We start from the raw sequence: 23,512 nt of genomic DNA, 5'->3' as shown, positions 1-23,512 counted from the left end.
GATGGATGAATGGCAATTTGCACATCAAATAACGGGAATTCTAACATTCATTTCTGGATGAGGATTTAAATTTGATTGTTATAGATGGACTCACGGCCCTCACCAATTGACCGAATTTATATCTGTATATACTTACCTCTTAATAAAATTGTATTGTTGTGCACATCAGTAACTAAAAAATATAATCACCCCTTTCGCAAGGAACCCCCGGCCTCAATTTCTTGAGTCAAAGTATTTTCATATTGTTGATTAATATTTTCATGCCCCCAGAATCGATATAATATATAACGAAAGGACGTGGGAATAATTTTTCAAAATGCTCAAGTCAAAAGTCGTCCCTTCTAAATATTATCCGATTTTAAACATCACCATCGCCGCGTTGTTTCAATTTTGAAAAAACTCCATGGTACGACAACAAATCATATCTCCTTAAAACACTCTCCTAAATTGACATACAATTTGCGCATCATCTCCCCACCCTACCTTAACTGCTCCTAAGATTCATAACCATGTTGTTCACAATCACAAGTGGTACTATAAGCTCCATATTTGCTGTCTTATTTGTGCTCCTAACAACCTCTGCTATATGTTGTTTAAGTGCTGGGATCAGCTCCAACATTAGGTGCCTAGAGACAGAGTAAAATGCTCTGCTTCAGTTCAAACAAGGCCTAGTGGACAACTCCAATGTTCTTGGATCTTGGGAAAGCGAAAAAGATTGTTGCCAGTGGAGAGGAATTACATGCAGCAACCAAACAGGTCATGTAACCATGCTGGATCTCTACTATAATTCTTCTGATATTTACAATCTTGATACTCCTTTAAGTGGTGTGATTGCTCCTCCTCTGCTTGAATTGCGATATCTAAATTACTTGGACCTGAGTTTCAATAATTTTGAGGGAAAGATTCCCGACTTCATTGGCTCTTTGAATCAGCTGAAACAACTCAAACTTGCAGGTGCTAGTCTTAGCGGACCTGTTCCTCCCCAACTGGGAAATCTTTCTCATTTGTATACTCTTGATCTTGCACATAACTTTGTTACTTTTGAAAATCTTGAGTGGTTATCTCATCTTTCCTCTTTGAGATACCTGAACATGTCAAGTCTTAACTTCTCTAAGGTTGTAAATTGGCCTCACTCTATAAGCAAGCTCCCTTCACTGGTTGAGCTGCAGTTGTCTTCATGTAGTCTTCCTAATGTCAACCTGAGATCGCTTTCTTTCGTCAATACTTCGACCTCTCTTGAAGTCCTTGAACTCTCTGATAATTTTCTTAATTCTTCCATTTTCTATTGGATGGCCAATATCAGCACCAGCCTTGTACACATTGGATTGATGGGAGACCAGTTACAAGGTCTCATCCCAGATGTTTTCTCAAACATGGTTTCTCTAACATCTCTTGATCTGTCTTATAACCAACTTGAGGGTGGGATACCAAAATCCTTTCGAAACCTATGCAGATTAGAATCATTGAACTTATTGGAAAACAAACTTTCTGATAAACTTCAAGACTCTATCGAAAACTTGTCTTGTGCTCAGGATACCCTTGAGTCCTTTCAATTAAGTGGCAACCCCTTTTGGGGGCCATTTCCTGATAATCTTACAAGATTTTCATCCTTGAAAGAACTATACATCGATGGTGCCAATATGAGCGGGCCTCTCCCGAAAAGTTTTGAGCAACTTTACCAATTAAGATCCTTGAGCCTAGTTTCAAACCAGTTCAGCGGGCCATTGCCAGATTTTACAGGTCTTTCATCATTAAGACAACTATTTCTTTCCAAAAATCAACTAACCGGCTCGCTACATGAGAGTATTGGGCAACTTTCTAGCCTTGAATTTTTGGATATTTCTGTGAATTCTTTGAATGGTGTCTTAACAGAAGTCCACTTCTTGAACCTCTCTCGTTTACAGTTTTTGGATGTTTCTTACAATCCTTTGTCTTTCAACTTGAGTCCGTATTGGAACCCACCTTTTCAACTTAATTCATTAGACATGAGTTCTAGCAATGTAGGCCCTGACTTTCCCAAATGGATTCAGACACAGAAAACTTACTGCTCTTGGTATGTCAAATGCTGGGATCTCAGGTTCAGTACCTGATGAGTTTTGGGATCTATCTTCCAACTTACTTGAATTAAATCTCTCTATGAACCAAATCCATGGGAAGTTTCCCAATCTATCATCAAAGAACTGCACCTTTTTCACAATTGACTTGACATCTAATCAGTTTTCTGGTCCACTCCCACCATTTCCTTCAAACATAAGCAATGTTTTCCTCTCCAAAAACATGTTTTCCGGACCCCTATCTTCCTTATGTGCAACACAAGCTCCAAAATTTTATAATCTCGACCTTTCTGAGAACCTACTGTCAGGGGAGCTTCCTGATTGTTGGATGCAATATCAAGCATTACACTCACTGAATTTGGCAAAGAATAATTTCTCCGGAAATGTACCGAGCTCATTAGGGCAGTTAACGTATGTTGTGTTGTTACGCTTGCATGATAACAATCTTTCAGGAGAACTGCCTCCTTCTTTAAAGAACTGTACAGAATTAAGGGTTGTTGACCTTGGAGCCAATAAATTATCTGGAAACATACCAGCATGGATAGGCCCCAGCCTAACAAACTTGCTGGTTCTACGCTTACGGTCTAATGAGTTCTATGGAAGCATACCCTTGAGTCTATGTAGTCTTCCCGCTCTTCATGTTTTAGACCTCTCTCAGAATAATATATCTGGAGCCTTGCCACATTGCCTTCCTAATATAACAGCTTTGTCTTCTGTGTCTACGAAGGTGGAGGACAATTGGATTCTTGGATTTGTACAACTGGTGTGGAAAGGGATAGAGATTGAATTTGGAGAAAATCTTAAGCATTTGAGAAGCATCGACATCTCAAACAATAACTTAAATGGGGACATTCCACAAAGTATAACAAGTTTGCTGAAGTTGATTTCTCTGAACCTATCAAGAAATGGTTTTACAGGGGTGCTTCCCAGCAACTTTGGTCAGTTGGAGATGTTAGAATCTCTTGATTTGTCAAGAAACCAGATATCTGGTAGAATCCCTCCAAGTTTTTCAAGCTTACATTATCTTAGTGTCTTGGACTTGTCACACAACAACTTATCAGAAAGAATTCCACTAAGCACCCAACTTCAAACTTTTAATGCTTCTGCATTTATGGGAAATTTTGGACTCTGCGGGCCACCACTCACGCCAGAATGCCCAGGGGATGGAGCAACTCAAGATCCTGCAGTCCCCAATGGAGATGGAGGTGATAAGACCAAACAAGAAGATGATGGTCTCATAAGCTTCGGATTTTATGTCAGCATGGTGCTTGGATTGATCATAGGATTCTGGGGAGTCTGTGGTACTTTACTGCTTAAGAGTTCTTGGAGATACGCCTATTTCCGTTACTTGGATAATATAAAAGATCGGATTATGTGACAACCGCCATGCACAAGGCAAAGTTGCAGAGGAGACTTCAAAGATAAATGGTGAAGCTATTTCTTTTATTTTAGTGTTATGTTTTTGTGGGTTCTTTCAATATCTGATCTTCCTTGATAATACAGGGGTTCCTCCTTTGAAACTCATTTTGTTTTAACATGATTTTATTCCACAGAAGCTGCTGGCGTGAGGCATAAGCTTTTCTCCAGAAGCTGAAGTTTGAGTGCCAACGTGGAAGCCTCAACTATTTCAACCATGATGTAATATTAAATGTCATAAACTATGATGCTTGTTTGTCTTAAGGATTTTGTATAATGGGCTGCTCTTTTCTGCTGCAGCTGGATATCATATATATAACATATGCTAAGATTTTGACCACCAAAAAAAAAAAACATATGCTTAGATTGACAACTCTCAGAAACTGGGCTGATCCCATCAAACGAAAATTTTCGCTACATTTTTTAATGTGTTCGAAAATCGGGCTAGGCGGGTCTGGGCGCCTAGGCGGATCGGTCTTTTTTTAAAATTTTTTATCCTGACTTTAAATCAATTAAAAGGCGCGCAGGGAGGCGTGCCTCTTTGCGAGGCGCTGGAAAAAAGCAGCGACGCGTACCTGCCCGGGCGTTTTGCCGTTGAGGTGCCGATGAGGGGCGGTTGAAATGCGCATGAGGCGGCGACGCGTAAGGAGGCGCTGCTTGTTAGGAAGAAAGACAGAGAGAGATGAGATCGAAACAGAGAGGAAGGAGAAGGCGGCGCTGGGAAGAAGAAGATATCTGACCTAATTTTTAATATACCTAGGATTTTGTAAAATGGGCTTAAACATTGTATTAAAACGGGCCTTCTTTTAAACATAGCAAAATTGGTCTATATATATATATATATATATATATATATATATTTTTTGCAGTTTTTTCTTTTAATATCAAGTTTACAGAAAATACAAAAGTAAAAGTCAGATAATAGAGGTTAGAAAATGTTAAAAGTTTTCTTTTATAAATCATTTTATTTTGCATGATTTTGGTATAAATTTATAATACAAAAATAATTATAAAAAATTGAAACACCTAGGCGCCCGCCTAGGCCCCACTGCATGCCGCCTAGGACTGCAATGGGTCGTGTCGGGTTATCGGGATAATAAACGTGTCAAGAATGCTAACCCAACCCAACCCATTTAATAAACGTCGTGTCGGGTTCGGGTCTTTTATCGTGGTTTCGAGTCGCAGAACGAGTTCATAAATAATTATATGCATGTTACGAAACTCACAATTGAAAAAATTTAAATTAAAAAAAACAGAGAGAGTAGAGAAAATATAAGGAAAAGAAAGAAAAAAAAAGATAAAGAGAGGAGAGAAGAGAGAAGGAAAAGAAAGAAAAAAAAGAGAGAGAGAGAGAGAGAGAGAGAGAGAGAGAAGATTGAAGGAAAGAAAGAAAGAAAAAAGAGAGATGAGAGAAAACTAAAGAGAAGGAAAAGAAAGAAGAAGAGAAAAGGAGAGAAGAGGAAAGGAAAAGAGAGAAAAAAAGAGAGAGGAGAAAGAAAAAAAAAAGTGGAGAAGAGAGATGGAAAAGAAAGGAAAACACAAAATAAAAAAAATATTATAAATATTAAAAGACATATGATAAAATCACAAAGTTGTTTGTAGCATGGTGGATAAGGTGTTTGAGAGAAATGAGGGTGGTAGGGGTTCGAAACCCCTTGTGTGTGTGCTAAAGTCTCCATTTTTCTTCATTTTTTAGCGGGTTGACAGGTATTATAGCGGGTTGACACGACCCGTGACACGACCCGTTTAATAAACGAGTTAGGTAGGTATTATAGCGGGTTGACCCAAACTCACCCGTTTATTAAACGGGTCAAACGAGTTGACCCAAATTGACCTGTTTTTATCATCGGGTTGAACCCGCTAATTTCTCGTATGGTTTCGAGTCGTGTATCGGGTCGTGTCCGAAATTGCCACCCCCCGCCTACCACCTAGCGATTCTTCAAACCAAACATGTTGATTTCAAATTTATAATAGACATCAAATTCAAATCTTAGTATCGAAACGGCCCTAAACTTTCATCTTTTATTTTTATGTGAAGCATGAAGCAGATAGATAAGCCCTAAGCTTTCATCTTTTATTTTTATGTGAAGCATGAAGCAGATAGATAACGCCACACAACACGGACATGCCCAAACTTTCAAAGAATGGCTATGCTCTATAAAACAAACTGTTCAATGATTTACACCTACATAAGAATACAAGACAGCCTGCTCAGATGAAAGCCAGAGTGAAACCTGTTCAAACAAACCCCGAGTGAACTTCATTCAACCTCAAGCACACCAAGAACAAAGAGATCAAATCAGAAACCTTTATGACATAGATGTGACTCGGACAGAGTTATCAGCTGATCCCGTTACGAATAGAGGCAAAGTTGGGTGCCAATCCACAGTAGTTATTGCAGCACTGTGTGGGAGAGTTCTCAACCCAATAGCATGACCCCGAACCTGAGCCAAATTTATCAAACAAAACTTCGTGTTAAAACAGAAGCATCACCTAGATCTTACAAAGCATGGCAATCAGGGAAATCCAAGACCACCAAAATGTTCAGTTTGGTTTCTAAGTCAATAATCCAAGTGCGACCCATCTTTGGATGGCTAGATTCAATATGCTTGGCAAGTTGACTCTAATCGAGTAGCACTGTACAATGTACATGACGAAGACACACAACACACACATATGAGGAAGAGAGAACAACCTGATATATGGGTGCTCTTACTAAACCAGAGGTTACCAACAGTCTCCTCCCATTAGCATCTAAAGCCATTTCATGTCTGCAAATTTTTGAGCTCTCAGGGTCACAGAATCTACAGTACGGAAGAGAGTAAGTTAGTTAATCAGGTGTATGCCCAAGTATTTTTGTTTGATAAGACTGCTGTGCAACCAATTTCTATATGCCAAAGAAGGTACCTGCTACAGTTTCTTGACCAAAGGATTTGACCTTGGTTTTGCAAGCTCCATTCAAGAACCTGACACCACAAAATCAGTTCTTTTAAGTAAATACTTTTAAGATAACAAAACTATAAGGCCATCGACAGTTCAAATAATGATGGGGACAACATTTCAAAATGCAAAGTTGGGAAAATGAACGTAAAGCACTTGCCTTTCCATCTACTCCCAAACTGAAAATACTTGTCTCATCAGGCCCAAAAAGAATGGAGCTTATAGCAGAGTCGTGTGCTGGCCACCCAGTTATTTGTAGACCGGCAGACATATCTTTGGCTTGTTAAGGTGTTCATATATCTATCAGCATGTACATCTGCAGGAAACCTCTGCTACAGAAAGGGGCAACCCATATATGATTCTACAAAGACATGGGCTTGACCATACAGTTAAATGCCCTTGTTGAGGGTGATTTAACCATCTTGGAAAAATAAATAACACTCGGGCAATGCAAAAGTGTCAAAAACAGGGGTTTTCTGCTCTTCTGAAAATCATTTACCACCTAATTTCCTACAATTTATACCAATCCCTAAAATATATGTGAGGATACCAAACATGTGAATCATTCCATCAGTTGCAGCGGCTGCTAAAATCTTTCCATTGTGATTGAAACTAAGGGATGTAATTGCAGGTGGATCTTTACCAAGAGGAAGAACTGTCTTCATGAAACCCAAAAGGTTATTTAGGCATAAAAATACAAGTTTCTTCTCACAAAAAGAATAAGGCGTTAAAACATAAGTGGCTATAGCACATACCATAGCCTTCCATGTCTTCATGTTCCACACAGTTAATGAAGCGAACCTGAGACTATCAAGATGACTTGATCCATGCCTACAAAGACAATAAACTCCTAATTCTGACATGCATCAAAATTTAATACCCCAACACACACATATAAGGACATAGATGCATGTACTTAAGTTATAAGAAGAATCTTTTCATGATCCAATTATAATCATTTCACAGCATGGTGCTCATACCACACTTCAGTTGAATAGGATTGTTACAATAGGGGCAACATTTTGGTCAAACACAGAGTCTGGCATATGAACAAAATAATAAGATTACAGAAAGAACATACCCCTTGGATGCTGCTGCAGAAACAAATATTGGCTCTACAGGGCTGCATTTTATATCCAAGACACTGTAGCAGGGAAAACAAAGGTAAATAGCAGCATCAAGGAGTACACAATAGTACCAGTAATATTAGGAAGAACCTTGGAAATGCTTCACTCGTGTTAAGATCGCAGACAACTCTCTTTGCATCGACATTCCATGCTTTAATGCCTCCATCAGCAGTGCCTATTAGAAGCTTTTGTCAAAAAGAAAAAAAAAAAAAAACACTTAAAAGTAGATAATTCCAATATCAAATAATCAGAGTATGATTTCAAGGCCAAGCAATATTTGAGTTCATTATGAAAATCCAATCTGCATACCAATCGGTCAGATTTACATTCCCAGTCAAGTGACAATATTTTGGCTCCGCAATAAATGGTTGCATTTCTAGATGCCGGAGTTGATGAGTCATATGTCCATATCCTATTTAAATATGTACGAAGAAATACAGATTATAAATCTGGAACCAGCAAACAGTCAAGGAGTTGAGAAATCAGCCAAAAGTCAAGGAGTTGAACAATGAACACATCACACATAATAACATAGGCAACCCAAGGAATACGACACCTAGGTGTGGACAGATCTGTGAATATGTGAGGGGCCACATTTAACAGGTCACCTAGGCAGCCGACACATGATACAAAATAAAAGGCAATGGGATTAAGTAGAGTTGACAGCCAAGGTTATAACCATGAAATAATACCTTACTGTGCCATCTTCAGATGCGCTGGCTATATTGTTTCCAGATGCAGAAAAGCGGCAGCGAGTGATTGGACTTGTGTGGCCCAAAAATGTCTCCTACAAACCACAATGATTCAAAAGTTACGGAGTCCCCAATTAAATGTAAACTAGCGAAGCTAAAGAAAAAATCAGAAAAAAAAAAAGAAAAGAAAAGGGGGAACTACAATATGCAGAAGCTCAAGAATAGAAATATGAGTTTGTAAAATCAACAAAAACTAATCAAGCTTTAGACGCAACTTACCTGAAAGTCCACTTTAACTTCAGGGAAGTCTTCTACATGGCTTTCCCTGCCATTTTCTGCCACATGACATACAATAGTTATCAACAAATAATCTGAGAAATAGTTACCGCACTGTCCCCAATACACCAAGGAAAAGAAGTCAGATATAGCTGTTATCTACCATTATACGGCCCATCCTGGAACAGCTGAATAGTATCAGCAGTTCCACCATCTCCTGCACGAAGGCTTGATTGAGAACTTAAGTTAGGATCAGATTTGGATATGTTAATTTCTGGTCGAATTCCAGCAGGTCCAGCCACAATCCAATCTTGATTCACCTCTGCTTCCCCTATTTGAAAAGTAGCAGGAGGGCATGTTTCCCGAGTATCTTTAGATATAAGACGATTTTCCTCATACACCACACTTGATGAACTCTTGGTTTCTTCAGTGCTTGCATCCACTAATGATGAAGCATTACTGAGTTTCACAAAAATAAAAGAATTAAGAAGGAAAAATAAAAAATAAAAATCATAGGCTCACTACTGATGAACCCTTGCACCAATTATACACAATTCATTAAACATGATAGTCTCAACTCTGAAGGGGTGAAACAATTAAAAAAATTTACCTTCTTAACTGCCATAACTGACCATCTTTTTCCTCCAACAAAGCCTGAAGTTCTGACAGCTTGAGATTAAGTTGCTTGATGTCTTTTTTTAGACGGTTGACAGTAGTCTTCTCTGAATTGATTTTCAAAAGGGCTGGCATGCGTGGTTTAGTTAAGGGCATTTCTTTTTCAAATCTTAGTCATACTGTACCATAAAAGGGGAATAACCAACGAAAAACCAGCCAACAGTAGAGGAGGTTACTTGCCTCCACTTGAAATATATAAATTCACAATAAAATAGAGTAAGGTTCATCTAAACAAAGATAAGTTTTTATAGGCTAGTTGTGAAGTTCTGATAATATCATAAATTTAAACAAAGTCCACTCTCAAATGCCGATATATATATATATAATTCCGAAGGATATGAGTACCATTGAAGATCTCACTAAAGAAGTTCCTCACAGATAAACGCAAGGCCTCATACCATTCCTTTGAAAAATATATACGAAACTCTGGATCAGAGTTTGGTTTCTTTACATATGGAATGGCTGCATCACACAATAAAAAGTGTAAATGAAGGAGAAAGTAGTTCACTATACCAAATTAGAAAGATGAAATGACAAACCCACCAAACCATGCAGCCCAGTCCTGGCCCCTTCGCAACAAATCATTCCCATTCATTCCAAAGAACTCTAAAACTTTGTCCCTCCTTCCTGACTGGATGGCACTAACAACATAGTAGCGTAGAATAGACACCTCCAATTTAGAAAGAGTAGTCAAAAGTACCGTCTCGGATGATGAAGAGAGACACTGCTTGAAAAAACTGAACAGGCCAACTAACTTTTCTGCCTGAAACTTAGGTACATACACCGAGAAGATCAAATCCATTATCTTATCCACTTGAAACCCTTTACCGATATCCGTAGATAATTCGGAATCAAAAGCTTGCAAAGTGTTAGTGAATCCTCTAAAGACAAGAAACTCCCTCACAAGCTCCTCGGCATACTGCATATTCTCCATCTTGTCCAACTGGACCAACAAACATAAATTTCCACCTTCTTCATATGTGAACAAAAAGCATAAAAGAAATTACATTTCATTATTCATCACTGATAAAATTCTGATTATTCCAAGCTATATGACATGCTTAATTTATTTAACAATTTATTTATTTTTATTTTTTTAAGTTGCAAAAACTATGGTTTTATCTCACATTTTGCCCCAGAAATAAACAATCAGTCACCATTTATAATTCAAGTAAAATATAGCATTAAGTTGGCATCATAAATAAGAAAGACAAGGGGTTAAAGAGATCTAGGGTTTACAGCAATTGAAATTTGAGGAATTGCATGAAAGAATGGTACCTTCTTCTGGAATTGCAGATGAAGCGCAGGGGTTTTGTGATTTACAGAAGGACCTGGGAAGTCCGATTAGCTTTCCCAGCTGGAAGGGAGAGTAAGAAATACAAGTAAAAATGAGATTCGCGCTTAAAATATAACTAATTTATTTGCTTTCCTTTACCATTTTGTTATTATTTTATTTTATTTATTGTTGGAAATTATTACAGCTGTTGAAGCCCAAACATTGGGCCAAGAGCCCGTGTATGTTAGAGGCTTGATTTAATTGGGCCTCGGACTACGATTGGGCTTCCTTTTTTTAATTCTCCGAAGATTGGGCTTCCTTCTTTTTATTGGCCTACTACTGGACTCAAAATTTTCTTTTGGTCTCACTAGTGGGCCACTTTTGAGCCTACATTGGATTCAAATTTATGGATTTAAAGCTCAAATGGACTATGCCCTCATCTCACCAACGATTTAAATATAAATATACATCAGTAAGCAGTCTAGCTTATTGGAAAATGGTTTTGACTTGTAGACCAGGATGTCTGCGATTCGAACTCTCATTACATCTTAGTTTTGTAAGTATGTGTGAAAAATCCCTCTCTCCTATAAGTTTAGACTATCGATCGTACTAAAAAAAATATACCTAAAAAAATATATTGATGTCGTTCCAACAAAATCAAAATGAAAAAACGAAGAAAAAAAAACATCAATGTCATTAATAATACACATTTTGGGATAAAAAGAAAATTTTTAATGACGAGTTCATCTACTGTATGAATTTGCATGGCATACGTACGCTTGCAAATCTAACAGCTCATAAATCTAAACTATGAACTGTTACCCCTCAATCAAGATCCAAAGGTTACAAAAAGGTCACTCTCTAAACTTGATCTTATAATTATATAATATACAAATTTTGCAGCGTTCGTCTCCCCATATCCGCAGGGACTTTTGTTTTGGAGGTATATGTGTATAAGCTTATATCAATCCATTTCTAGATTTGGAAATCAAATATACAATAATTTCATAATTGAACCACGTTTGAATAGCTTTAAAATTATTTAGGACTTTGGCCATTAGCCGATACACAATGTATTATCAGTTTCCTTTTATTTGCAGGCTAATGGACAGTACATTCAATATCAACTCAAGCGTGCCTTCAACCTACAAACGAGAAAATAACTATACTACGAAGAAAGGGCAACGTAACCTCAATGCCACGCATCTCTCTCTCTCTCTCTCTCTCTCTCTCTCTCTCTCTCTATATATATATATATATATATATAAGAACACCTCTTTCATATCATTTGCATACAAAACAACATTTCTCACCAAAACTTCTCAAACCACTTAAACCTAGGAGATGACTTCAAAGCCCACAATGTCCCTAGCATTGCTCTCTTTAGTGGCAGTGCTAGTTCTGGCTGTGGGGGCTAATGCAGGTGGAATTGCCATATATTGGGGTCAAAATGGACATGAAGGCACATTAGCAGAAACCTGTGCTTCAGGGAATTACCAATTTGTAAACATAGCTTTTCTTTCCTCATTTGGAAATGGCCAAACCCCCGTGATCAACCTCGCGGGTCACTGTGACCCATCGACCGATGAATGTACTAAAGATATTAAGAATGAATAGTATATTTCATTGATATCTGATTGATACACAGAATGACTATTATATACAAATTGATAATATCTAAATAAGGTAAATATAACAGGATTGATGTAGAGAATCAATCCAGGTTGTCTAGATAAGGTAAATACAATGGGATTGATGAAGAGAATCAATCCAGATCAGCTATGACAGGAAGGCAAAGATCAAGGTTGACTTTGATGAGAGATTGCAGATGATTGCGTTGATGATGAGATGATTTCCTTTGATGAAGGTTCCCTTTTACGCCCCCGCAAGACGGTGGTCCCATCGGAGACACCGATCTTGGACCGGAGAAGCTGAAAACGCAGACGTGGAAGTGGTTTGGTGAGGGCGTCGGCAAGTTGGTCAACAGTAGAAACATGTGAAACTTGAAGAAGACCACTATTGACGCGATCTCGGACAAACTGAAAATCAATGTCAATATGTTTCATGCGAGAATGGAGAACAGGATTAGCACAGTAGAATGTGGCTCCAATGTTGTCACATGAAATGAGCGGTGGACCGGAAAGGGAAATGCCAAGTTCACGTAACAAGGATTGAATCCATGCAATTTCGGCAGTGGTGGTAGCAATGGCTCGATATTCAGCTTCAGTGGAAGAGCGGGCCACAGAGCGTTGCTTGCGAGAGCTCCAAGAGATGAGATTGCCACCAAGATAAACAACATAGGCAGTAGTGGACTTACGGTCATCAAGATTGCCGGCCCAATCGGCATCAGAGAAAGCATAGAGACGATGAGATGAGCGACGAGACAAATGAAGACCAAAGTATAAGGTGCCCTTCAAGTAACGAAGGAGACGCTGAGGGCCTGCCAGTGAGACTCCGAAGGCTTATGCATGAATTGAGAGAGCTTATTAACGGCAAAAGAGATGTCAGGGCGTGTGAGGTTGAGATACTGAAGACCACCAATGATTTGACGAAATCGAGTAGCATCGGTAGGTGGAGTCCCATCATTGAGCACAAGACTATCAGAAGTAGATAATGGAGTGCTGACCTCCTTGGCACCGTCCATTTTTGCTTTGAGTAGGAGATCACGAATGTAATGGTGTTGCGAGAGAAAGAGACCAGTCGTGGTGGGAATAACCTCAACACCAAGGAAGTAATGAAGAGACCCCAAGTCTTTGACAGAGAACCGTCGAGCCAATGTGGCAATGAACTGCATTACAAGAGAAGAATTGTTGCCAGTAACAATAAGGTCATCAACATAAACCAAGAAATAAATGACATTGCTACCAAAAGTAGAAATAAATAGGGAGGCATCAGAGGTAGCATTGCGGAAGCCTTGTGAGAGCAAGAAGGAGCTCAATTCCTTGTACCATGCCCGAGGTGCCTGCTTAAGGCCATAAAGAGCCTTTCGGAGCTTACAAACATGAGATGGGAGGTTGGTATCAACAAAACCTGGGGGTTGTGACATATAAACAGTGTCACTAAGTGTGCCATGAAGAAAGGCATTGTTGACATCCAACTGACGAATAGGCCAGCCATGAGACAAGGCAAGATGCAACACAACACGGATGGTGGTGGGCTTAACCACTGGACTAAAAGTTTCTGAGAAATCGACGCCGGGGCGCTGATGAAAGCCCTTGGCGACCAAACGGGCCTTGTACCTGTCAATAGTGCCATCTGGGTGTCGTTTGATACGAAATACCCATTTACAACCAATGAGATTCTGACTAGAGTCAGATGGAACAAGCTCCCAAGTTCCATTGGTAATGAGCGCATTAAACTCAGTAGACATGGCAGCTCGCCAAAGGGGATCTTTAATGGCCTGAGAAACACATGTCGGTTCAACGGATGAGGGTATGGGATGTTTGGTGGCAACTAAAACATACCGAGGATTGGGCTTGCTAATACCGGCTTTGGCACGCGTCACCATTTGGTGATCGGGAACCAAGGGTTGTGAGATAGAAGATGGTGGGGGAGGCAATGGGTCAGGGGCTGGGAAGGTAAGAACGAGTCTATTTGGGTTTCGAGGTAGGTACGGATAGGGGATGGTGGGAGGTTGGGTGTCCTGGTTCTGGGGCTCAGATTGGAAGGGAAATGGGTTGGGGTCATGGTTTGTGAAGAGGTATGAGTAGTATGAGGTGGGTTAGAGGAGGGTGGGTTTTGTGGCGGAAGTGGAGAGACAGTAGGGGCTGGAGGTGGTATGTGCGCAGGGAGCTGCTCCAAGGCGAGAAGAGGCAGCGGAGGACGATGTGGATGGTGCAGTCGGTGAGGAGGTGGTAGCCGATGGTGGTGGCATGGGGGCTGCTTGGAAAGGAATAAGAGTAACAGGAGGAGCAAGAGGAAACCAAGAGGTGGAAGTAGGAGAGGGGACAGAAGAAGTGGAATTATGGGCACTAGCAAGAGGGAAAGTGGACTCATCAAATTGGACATGACGAGAGATAAAAAGTTTATTGGATGAGAGATCAAGACATTTGTAGGCACTTTGATTGGAGGAGTAACCAAGAAAAAGACACGCGCGGGAACGAGGAAGTAACTTGTTGGAGTTGTAAGGCCGTAGCCATGGAAAACACAGACATCCAAAGGTACGAAGACGTGAGTAATTGGGTTGTTGATGAAAGAGTTGTTGATATGGTGAGACATTTTTTAGGATGGGAGTGGGCATTCGATTTATGAGGTAGACAGCAGTTTGAAACGCATATGACCAATAGGAAAGAGGTAATGAGGCTTGATGAAGAAGGGTGAGACCGGTTTCGACAACATGACGATGCCGTCGTTCGGCAACACCATTGTGTTGTGGAGTATGTGGTGGTGTGATGAGATGAGAGATGCCAGCGGAAGAGAGAAAGTTTTTGAGTTTGACAAATTCCCCTCCACCATCAGTAAATAAGGTGATGATTTTAGTTTTGAAATAATTTTCAACAAGGGCTTTAAAAGTGGTGAAGGTGGAAAACACATCTGATTTCTTTTTGAGAGGGTATAGCCATATGTACTTGGTAAAATGATCAACAAGAATAAGATAGTAGGAAAAGCCATCAATGGAAGAATAAGGGGCAGGTCCCCAAACATCACTATAAATGAGCTCTAACGGACCATTGCTTTGAAGGGAAGAAGTACCAAATGGGAGCCTATGGCTCTTATTACATTGACATGAATGACAAAGAGACTCGGACAATTTGGAGGACACATGAATGGAAGAGGAACGAAGAACTTGGTGAAGAGTTTTAGAATGTGGATGACCAAGACGCCGGTGCCACAAATTTGGAGAGACCACCACACCCACCATGGCCTGAGGTTGACGGAGGGATTGGGAGGACCACTCATACACATCGTCCTTATTCGGGCCTTGAAGAAGTACCGCCCCCGTGCTCAGATCCTTGACATGAAAGAAATCAGGAAAAAGTTCAATAGACGTATTATTTTGTTTGTTAAATTTGGAAATAGAAATAATATCTTGCTTAATGGAAGGAACACAAAGAACATTAGATAAGGCAAAGGTTTTGGAGGAGGGGGTAGTGAGAGAGGATGAACCGACATGAGTTATACCCAAACCTGAACCGTTACCAATAATTATTTCATCAGGGCCAGCGTATGTGGAGACATCGGAGAGATTGGTGACTTTGGAGGTAACATGGTGAGAAGCACCGGAATCAAGCAACCATGTGGGAGAGGCATTGTGGCGGCCATGGTAGGTAGAATTGACCACTGGCTGACTTTGGGAGCCAGATTGAAGCTGGGGACAACGTTTGGCACTATGACCTTGTGTACCACACCATTGACAATAGCCACGATAACCAGTGCCAGTAGTGTTGTTTGAACGACGACCGTTGTCGTGGTTGAGGGCGAGGTGGATTCAGAGGAACCACGGTAATTGTTGCGGAAGCTAGAAGAACCACGATTGTGATTGTAGGTGTGGGAGCGAGAACCACGGTTGGTGGGGGCTCGCTGGGAGCTTTGAGTGACATTAGCAGTGATGACAGGTGTGGTAACTGGAGCGTCGGCACGTGTAAGGGCAGCTTCATGTTCAACCAACTTATCATGAAGATTTTCGAATGAGATAGAGGTGTCACGGGAACGAACAACAGCAGCGATCTCCTTAAATTCAGAACCAACACCATTGAGAATGTAAAGGAGAAGATCATCATCAGAAAGGGGGACATCGATGATGGCAAGTTCATCGGCGATAACCTTAACATCTTGCAAATACTGCGAGACAGGCTTATCCTCACGACGCATAAGAGTAAGGCGTTCCTTGAGACCAAGGACACGAGCACGTGCTTTGCTAGCATAGAGATGGAGCAGTTTGTCCCACGCCTCCTTGGAGGTCTTGGCGGAGGCAATAAGGGATATTACTTGCGGTGATACGGATGCAAGAATGGCATGGAGGAGCAGCTGGTCCTGACGAATCCAAAGGGCGCGAGGCGCGGCTGGAGTGGCTGGTGGGCATGTAGAAGAACCATCCACATAGCCCAGGAGGTCATAGCCAATAAGGAGGGCGTTAAACTGGGCACGCCAAGATGGGTAATTTGTAGGGGTAAGCTTGACGGGAAGTTGTGCAGCAGCGTTGATGGTGATTAGGGAGGATATGGTGTTGGAGTTGGTGTTGGTGATGATTGGGGAGGATATATCAGAGGATTGAGGAGCCATGAGTATAGACTGCTGGAAGAGGAAAGAGAAAGAAAAAAAAAAAAAGGAGGAACAGAGGATGCTCGTTGGAGCCTTAGGGCTGTGATACCATAAAGATATTAAGAATGAATAGTATATTTCATTGATATCTGATTGATACAGAATGACTATTATATACAAATTGATAATATCTAAATAAGGTAAATATAACAGGATTGATGTAGAGAATCAATCCAGGTTGTCTAGATAAGGTAAATACAATGGGATTGATGAAGAGAATCAATCCAGATCAGCTATGACAGGAAGGCAAAGATCAAGGTTGACTTTGATGAGAGATTGCAGATGATTGCGTTGATGATGAGATGATTTCCTTTGATGAAGGTTCCCTTTTATGTACCAAGTTAAGCCCACAGATAAAGTCATGCCAAGCTAAGGGGATTAAGGTCATTCTCTCCATTGGAGGAGGTGCTGGCAGCTACTCTCTAACCTCTGCTGATGATGCAAGGCAAGTTGCTACTTATCTGTGGAAAAACTTCTTGGGAGGACACTCCTCTTCAAGGCCATTGGGAGCTGCTGTTTTGGATGGAATTGACTTTGATATTGAGGGAGGGACCGACCAGCATTGGGATGACCTTGCAAGGTACCTCTCTGGATATAGCAAGAAAGGCAAGAAAGTTTACTTGACTGCTGCCCCACAATGTCCCTTTCCTGATGCTTGGGTTGGAAATGCCCTTGAGACAGGCCTCTTTGACAATGTTTGGGTTCAGTTCTACAACAACCCTCCCTGCCAGTACACTTCCGGCGATGTGGCCAATCTCGAAGACTCGTGGAAGCAGTGGACTTCAGCCATTCCTGCACACAAGATTTTCTTGGGATTGCCAGCTGCACCTCAAGCTGCTGGCAGTGGATTTATTCCTGCAACTGATCTCAACTCACAAATCCTTCCAGCTATAAAAAATTCGGCCAAGTATGGAGGTGTCATGCTCTGGTCCAAGTATTATGATGATATCACTGGATACAGCTCCTCCATCAAGAATCATGTCTAGAATCTAATTTTATGTTTACAACTTGAAACAAGGATCCTTATATGGCCCTTGACAATATAAATATGTATCCTATATCCGGTTTATGATATGTCAATACTATTTCCTAGCTTTTTATGAAATATAATATTTTGTAAAAAGAATCCAATGAGGTTTTTAACTTTGATCAATTCAGCTTGTGGAACATACAAGATTATGTAACTCTAGGATTTTCTATTCCGCAACGGCTATAACCCGATTTCTAGCCACATCCGTTTGACTATCTAGGGGACATTGTGGAGTAACTACATGTAGCTTGCGATGAAGAAGGATGGGTATTGATGGTGAAGGAGCTGAAGTGATTGAACTCTCTCTTCATTGCTCTGTATACATGATCTAGGCCTTCATCAATTAACTCCAAAACTGTCTGGGGCATTGGTGGCATGTTGATGTCCACTGATCCTTCCAACATTCTCACCACATCCCCCATTGTAGGTCTCATGATAATCTCATCTTGAATGCACCAAAAGGCAACTTTCAAGGCTCTCATGAGTTCTTCTGCTTCCACAGCTCCTTCTAGTCTCCTATCTGCAACTTTCATGGGATTTCCACTTGTCATCTCCTACAAGCATAATTGAAATTCATTAGATAAAACCAAATTGTCCACAATATTTGAAGGAAAACAGAATTTTATATAAGAGAAAAAAAATTATATGAAATTTCGAGGGATACCTTAAAAGCCCATCCAGGATAGAAAAAGTCCTCTGCATCAAATGACATGTCAAGGTTCCTTCTACCACCAATGATCTCTAGGAGAAGCATGCCATAACTATAAACATCAGCCTTCACAGTTATAGGCCGGTTACTCACCCACTCTGGAGCCAAATAGCCTCTAGTTCCTCTGACCATGGTAACAACCTGTGAATGCTCTTTTCCCATCAACTTAGCTAGTCCAAAATCAGAAACTTTAGGACAGAAATTTTCATCCAGCAGAATATTTTCTGGTTTGATGTCACAATGTATAATTCGATCTCGGCATTGCTCATGAAAATATGCAATTCCCTGTGCAGTACCCACAGCTATATTGAAGCGTGACTGCCAATCCAGCAGCTTGTCTTGGGAATAATTTGAGGAGAATATCCATTTGTCTAGTGACCTATTTTTCATGAACTCATAAACTAAAAGCCTGCCAGCACAAGAAAATATGTTAAGCTTTTATAAACTAATGTCAAATTGTTAGATCAATTGAATGCAGTATCTTAGAATGTTTAGTAGACTATTATATGCTCAATTTTTATTGCTTACCGGTGTGAGCCCTCGGAGCAGTAGCCACACAGACGAACCAAGTTCATATGATGCATGGAGCCAATGGTGTTCACTTCAGTTATGAACTCCTTCTCTCCATGTGGCAAAACCCTTTCAAGTTTCTTTACTGCAACCAAAGTGCCATCTGCAAGGCTTCCCTTGTACACACTCCCAAAGCCACCTGAAAAGTAGCATATCCTTACTATGTACAACAAACATTACAACACTGCACAAAAATTAGTACTCGAAGTCAAAGGTGTAGTCCCCCTTTTCTCTCTCTCTTTAATATAGTCCATACTTACCAGTTCCAAGAAGCTGTGAAAAATTCCAGGTACGAATTTGTAAATCACGGTAACTAAAATTAAGTGGAGCACCAGACAAGATTATTGAGCTCTCCAGGGTTCTCTTCAAGGATCTCTTCCTATGCACATTGTAATATAGCAACAAACAGAGGAGGAATATAAGGAAGGTCATGCTGAGAACAATAGGAATAACCAAAACCTTTTCTCGCCGATTACTAGACCCCTTTGAAGACTCCCCGGATCCTCTAGCATTGCCCTCTGGTGTCACTGAGCCATTAGACCTAACCTTCATAAACAGGGTCGAGCCAGGGTCCCCATAGCCACCAAAATCCATGCTCCTCAAAACCCAACAGTAAGGCTTTTCATCATCAAGCCCGTAAACTGAAGCAACACATTCACAGTCATGTAGACAAATATCTCCACACTTTGATACATTCTCAACATCACTGTAGTTTGCTATGACTGAAAATTCTGGAAAGTAGTAATTGGTTTGCTGCACCGTTGATATTCTAAACTGGGATGGCTGATAATTATTCCGTAAATCACATTTTCGTATCAATGATGAATTCTCTGAACACTGACTTCCCCCATTCACCTTATAAGTCCCTGACAGGCATGAGCAAGAAGCATTAGTCTTGCTCCTGTCCAAATTACATATCCCATTGCCACAAATTCCAGCAATCTCACATGGTGTTGAAACTGCAGCCCACTCTGGCACCCATTGCCTTGTCCCATTAACATCATCATCCCAACGATACAAACGCAAATTCCCATTACTCTCAACTGTCAGCCTCCGAAGAACTGATAATCTGTTTGATATGTTTGATGCTGCTGATAGTCCTCCATCATCACCATCATTTTTGTACACATAAACAGCTCCGTCAGATGACTCCCCATATACAATTCCAAAGCTTCCTGCTTCGTCTAAAACTGCGACAACATCCCCGTCACATTTGATATGTCTGGTCCATTCCAGTAAGAATAGTTATAGTAAGATTGAGGAGAGGAATTGTATAAAGTTTCTGGCATATTGTAAGTCAAGGCAAGGCTTAAAGAAGTGCGCTGTTGAAGCATTTTGAGTGCATAATAACCACCATGTGAGGGTGATTTAGAAGTTGTGAGCTCTAAAGAGACTGAAAGAGGTTGGTTTGGGAGGAGAGTGTCAGATGGGTATGAGAAACTCTGCCAAACAGGGCGGTTGACACGGTTGTAGAGAATGAAGTTGCCGGATTCTGCCAGGGTTGCGCCTTCAACACCAGCGCCAGAGGTGTTTGATGTCCACGCAGTAGCATCTCCGTCCATGAGTACAAGGTTTCCGGTTGTGTCCAGCTCCAGGATTGCATTGTTGGAGACATCAGCGTTTCTATATATTAGATGATTGAGAGAAAATGAAATTTGTTGGCTTAAGTGATCATGATCATATTTACCTGCAAAAGCTTTTGCAAAGACTAAAGATGGGAATTGGTTTGTGATAAAAAATCAGTAACCATCCAATCTTTTGGAGACTTCCTTAATTCTTGGACTAGGATAGTATGCAATACATACATAAAAGTAGACTTCATTTGCTCTGTTCTTAATATCATTGGCTGTAACATTTTCATGCATCTTAAGACTTTTCATAGACACATGTCAGAAACCAATTTGATCAAATATTATTCAATGAAAAGGAAAACAAAAACGCACTAATAAAATAATTATCAATGCATGACTCAGCTAAACTCCTTGTGAAAGTTGAAACTAAAGACTAAACCCCTGCATCTGCATTGCCATAGTTTTCTAAAGGGACTAAAACGACGAAGTTTTTGATGATTTACCTTATAGCAGACCAAACTATGGTTCGGTCCCCGGGATGCTCTGCAAACCAAATTGCCAGTTGAAATCTGTCGTGTTCATCCGTTGGAGTGAAGCCAAAAGCAAATGTGCCATTATCTGAGACCAATGTTTGGTTCTCTCTAGCCAACAGCCTAGAACCCAAACCAATCTTGCTAGCCGAGCAGGCATCAAACCCAGCTACAACCAAGAAGAACAATAAAACCAAACAAGTAGAAAAATAAGTAGAAGCCATTGGAACCCAAAGAGAGGTGATCAAGCTAGAAAAAGGGTGGTTGTGTCTTATTTATTTGGAAAAGTAGGGAAACTCAAGAGAGACTAAATTTGAGAGATCATGACACGTGTAAATGGAGGTGGGTGAGCTAAATTTTGAAAAAAGTAGCACCAAATGGGTCGGCTGATAGGTGCTATTGGATATTGGGCACGTGGTTAATGATCAAACCGAAGGGCATGAGCCCATATTGACACGTAGTTGCAATTATTTGCATGAGAATAACTCTGGGTTGGCTTTCACACCATATCAATGGGGATAGATGGTGACTGGTTGAGCTCAATCTCTTTTGGTACCGATGGTTGTACATGATACATATAATAACATTTTGGAGGCTAAAGTTCAAGATATGTTGAAATTCGTAACTAAATTAGTAGGCTTAAATTGACATCAAAAGCTCAAATATTGCGTCAACGGATTTATAGCCTGATGATTAGTAAATGTATTTGCTTACAGATTAGTAGTCTCTGGTTCAAATTCTAATAGCACCTCCTCTTTCTCTTCCAATCTTAGACAACAAACAAAAAAACACTCAAATATTGCAACTGTTTTCAAAAAGGAGGGGCCACTTGGGCTCGTAGACACAAAAAAGCCCAATTGGAAATTTGGGCCGAATTGACACTAACCTTTTGGCGCTCTTTTCCCATACGATTTTGAAGCCAGTCAAAACGACGTCACGGGCATCTGGCACGCGCGCTTTCTCTCCATCCAATCCAACCCTCCCAATTCTCGGGTTAGGGATCGTCTGAAGTCTCGTTCGATCAGATTGTTCGCTCAATTTTCAATTCCAGGTTATCTCTCTCAAATGCAATTTCTATTACTATACGTACATGCACACATATTGATGGACGAATAATAAATCGGTGACCTGGAAAGATTGGATCTTTTGGTCTGAAAAGAAGTCGTCTGTTACCAAGACCCTCCCTTTGTTTTTCCTGTTTTTTTTTTTGGGCCTAAACATTGAAGCACGTTGAATTTTTATTATGTACTTTAGGGAGATTGAATAATAATAATATTGTTATTATGAATAAACTTTGATTGCTGATGAGCATTCTTGCAGAAGTAAACTGCATATTATGAATGTTTGGAATCTGTGGCATTTGCTTATTGTCTTGAAAGGGGGACACGAGGGGGGACCAATTGTTTTCGAGTCACTCTCTTTTTCTGGGTTTTGTCACTAAAACCTGGGTTCATGTCCATTTCTTTATCCGACAACCCGGGGACCCCTGTCTGCTATTTCTTGTTCTTCTAGCAATTCTTTACATAAATTACATCAATTTTGAATGAAAAGGTTGCAACTTTCTCAACAATTCATTTGAGCTTGAGAAAAATAGTGTTTAGTGGATGAAAAAGCTTGGAGTTTCCTCGCCAAGAAAACTTTGTGATATTTTTCTTGTTCCTTTTCTACTACAGATTTTAGATACTTGGATTTTACTTATTTGAGGACAAAGATAGAGCTATTTATGAAAATGGTCATCATTTGATTCCATCCATTTGTGTTTTGAACTGAATCAAAATTTATAAGTTATGCATAAAATTTAAATCTTTTGATAGCCAAGTTCAAAAAACCAATCTAATTGTATTATATTTCCATCAAAAAATTTAAAGTATCATAATCATGTTCTAGTGTTAATATTGATTCCCTACAAATCCTAGGCATGTGATTAATTATCAAGTTCATATATATATATATATATATATATATATGTACTAATAACAGCAAGGACCAAGTTCATAAAACACAATAATGTATAAAACTAAACTAAACCAGATTGTTATATGTCAAGATAATCATGATGTTTAAACTTTTCTTTTTCTGTTCTGTTCTTTCATTTTCCCTTTTACTAGGTAGGTGTGGTCTATTGAACCTAACAAAGGAAACACTCCAAGTTCTGGTTCCTCTTTCCTCATGCTCGTGGTCCAAAGTACATATGCATAGGCTTGCAGGACTATGAGACTATGAGTTTGATAATAATATATAGATTAACAGTCAAAAGAAATTTTCAAGGCCTTCATTGCTTCTGTAACTTTCCCCCCTAAAAATCTGCTGAAATCACAACAGGGTACGTATAGTCAGATATAACCATTTGGAATATTTGCTTGCTTTGCTCAGCCCCTTTTAGAA

At 40.0% G+C, this 23,512-nt stretch overlaps 4 protein-coding genes across 7 annotated transcripts; 2 read left to right on the top strand and 2 right to left on the bottom strand.

The window, feature by feature from the left end:
* The first annotated feature begins 470 nt into the window (after positions 1 to 470).
* On the top strand, positions 471 to 3,745 carry LOC103333777 (receptor-like protein EIX2). The gene is given in 3 exon segments (XM_016794331.2): positions 471 to 2,035; positions 2,037 to 3,482; positions 3,608 to 3,745. Coding segments are annotated over 2 exon segments (2,922 nt in total). The 5' UTR covers positions 471 to 509; the 3' UTR covers positions 3,433 to 3,482; positions 3,608 to 3,745.
* Positions 3,746 to 5,605: 1,860 nt separating this feature from the next.
* LOC103333778 (uncharacterized) lies at positions 5,606 to 10,599 on the bottom strand. 3 transcript variants are annotated; one of them, XM_089053181.1, is made up of 16 exons: positions 10,459 to 10,599; positions 9,724 to 10,123; positions 9,523 to 9,642; positions 9,116 to 9,260; positions 8,669 to 8,964; positions 8,509 to 8,564; positions 8,230 to 8,324; positions 7,847 to 7,949; positions 7,628 to 7,722; positions 7,492 to 7,554; positions 7,166 to 7,241; positions 6,961 to 7,069; positions 6,571 to 6,683; positions 6,378 to 6,436; positions 6,166 to 6,274; positions 5,606 to 5,914 (listed from the first exon to the last, which is right to left on the bottom strand). In XM_089053181.1, the coding sequence occupies exons 2-16, from the start codon at positions 10,112 to 10,114 to the stop codon at positions 5,780 to 5,782; spliced, it is 1,965 nt and encodes a 654-aa protein (XP_088909307.1). In that variant the 5' UTR covers positions 10,115 to 10,123; positions 10,459 to 10,599; the 3' UTR covers positions 5,606 to 5,779. The 3 variants fall into 3 exon arrangements, with proteins under 3 accessions (XP_088909307.1, XP_088909306.1, XP_088909308.1); XM_089053180.1 differs by having other exon boundaries at positions 9,724 to 10,152; positions 10,459 to 10,592; XM_089053182.1 differs by having other exon boundaries at positions 9,724 to 10,149; positions 10,459 to 10,531.
* A 1,179-nt stretch (positions 10,600 to 11,778) lies between these two features.
* On the top strand, positions 11,779 to 17,703 carry LOC103333779 (hevamine-A-like). 2 transcript variants are annotated; one of them, XM_089052547.1, is made up of 2 exons: positions 11,779 to 12,047; positions 17,039 to 17,703. In XM_089052547.1, exons 1-2 carry the CDS (start codon positions 11,801 to 11,803, stop codon positions 17,701 to 17,703), a joined length of 912 nt encoding a protein of 303 aa, XP_088908673.1. In that variant the 5' UTR covers positions 11,779 to 11,800. The 2 variants fall into 2 exon arrangements, with proteins under 2 accessions (XP_088908673.1, XP_088908674.1); XM_089052548.1 differs by having other exon boundaries at positions 11,779 to 12,072; positions 17,064 to 17,703.
* Positions 17,704 to 17,848: 145 nt separating this feature from the next.
* Positions 17,849 to 21,371, bottom strand: LOC103333780 (G-type lectin S-receptor-like serine/threonine-protein kinase At5g24080). Its single transcript, XM_008236672.3, is given in 6 exon segments — positions 17,849 to 18,301; positions 18,412 to 18,865; positions 18,985 to 19,165; positions 19,287 to 20,234; positions 20,237 to 20,649; positions 21,101 to 21,371. Coding segments are annotated over 6 exon segments (2,589 nt in total). The 5' UTR covers positions 21,352 to 21,371; the 3' UTR covers positions 17,849 to 17,959.
* Positions 21,372 to 23,512: the final 2,141 nt, after the last annotated feature.

Source organism: Prunus mume, linkage group LG5 (assembly GCF_029339155.1).
Source record: "Prunus mume cultivar Tortuosa linkage group LG5, ASM2933915v1, whole genome shotgun sequence".
NCBI classification, from domain to species: Eukaryota; Viridiplantae; Streptophyta; class Magnoliopsida; order Rosales; family Rosaceae; genus Prunus; species Prunus mume.
The sequence above is the reverse complement of the archived record's forward strand: the minus strand, read 5'-3'. Positions and strand labels throughout refer to the sequence as shown.

Coding starts and splice junctions, on each gene's coding strand:
- LOC103333779 (XM_089052547.1), top strand. CDS start 11,801: ATGACTTCAAAGCCCACAATGTCCCTAGCATTGCTCTCTTTAGTGGCA. Junction 12,048..17,038: donor TGACCCATCGACCGATGAAT/GTACTAAAGATA, acceptor CCTTTGATGAAG/GTTCCCTTTTATGTACCAAG.
- LOC103333778 (XM_089053181.1), bottom strand. CDS start 10,114: ATGGAGAATATGCAGTATGCCGAGGAGCTTGTGAGGGAGTTTCTTGTC. Junction 8,965..9,115: donor CAGTTATGGCAGTTAAGAAG/GTAAATTTTTTT, acceptor TGTGAAACTCAG/TAATGCTTCATCATTAGTGG. Junction 7,950..8,229: donor TCTGAAGATGGCACAGTAAG/GTATTATTTCAT, acceptor ATATTTAAATAG/GATATGGACATATGACTCAT.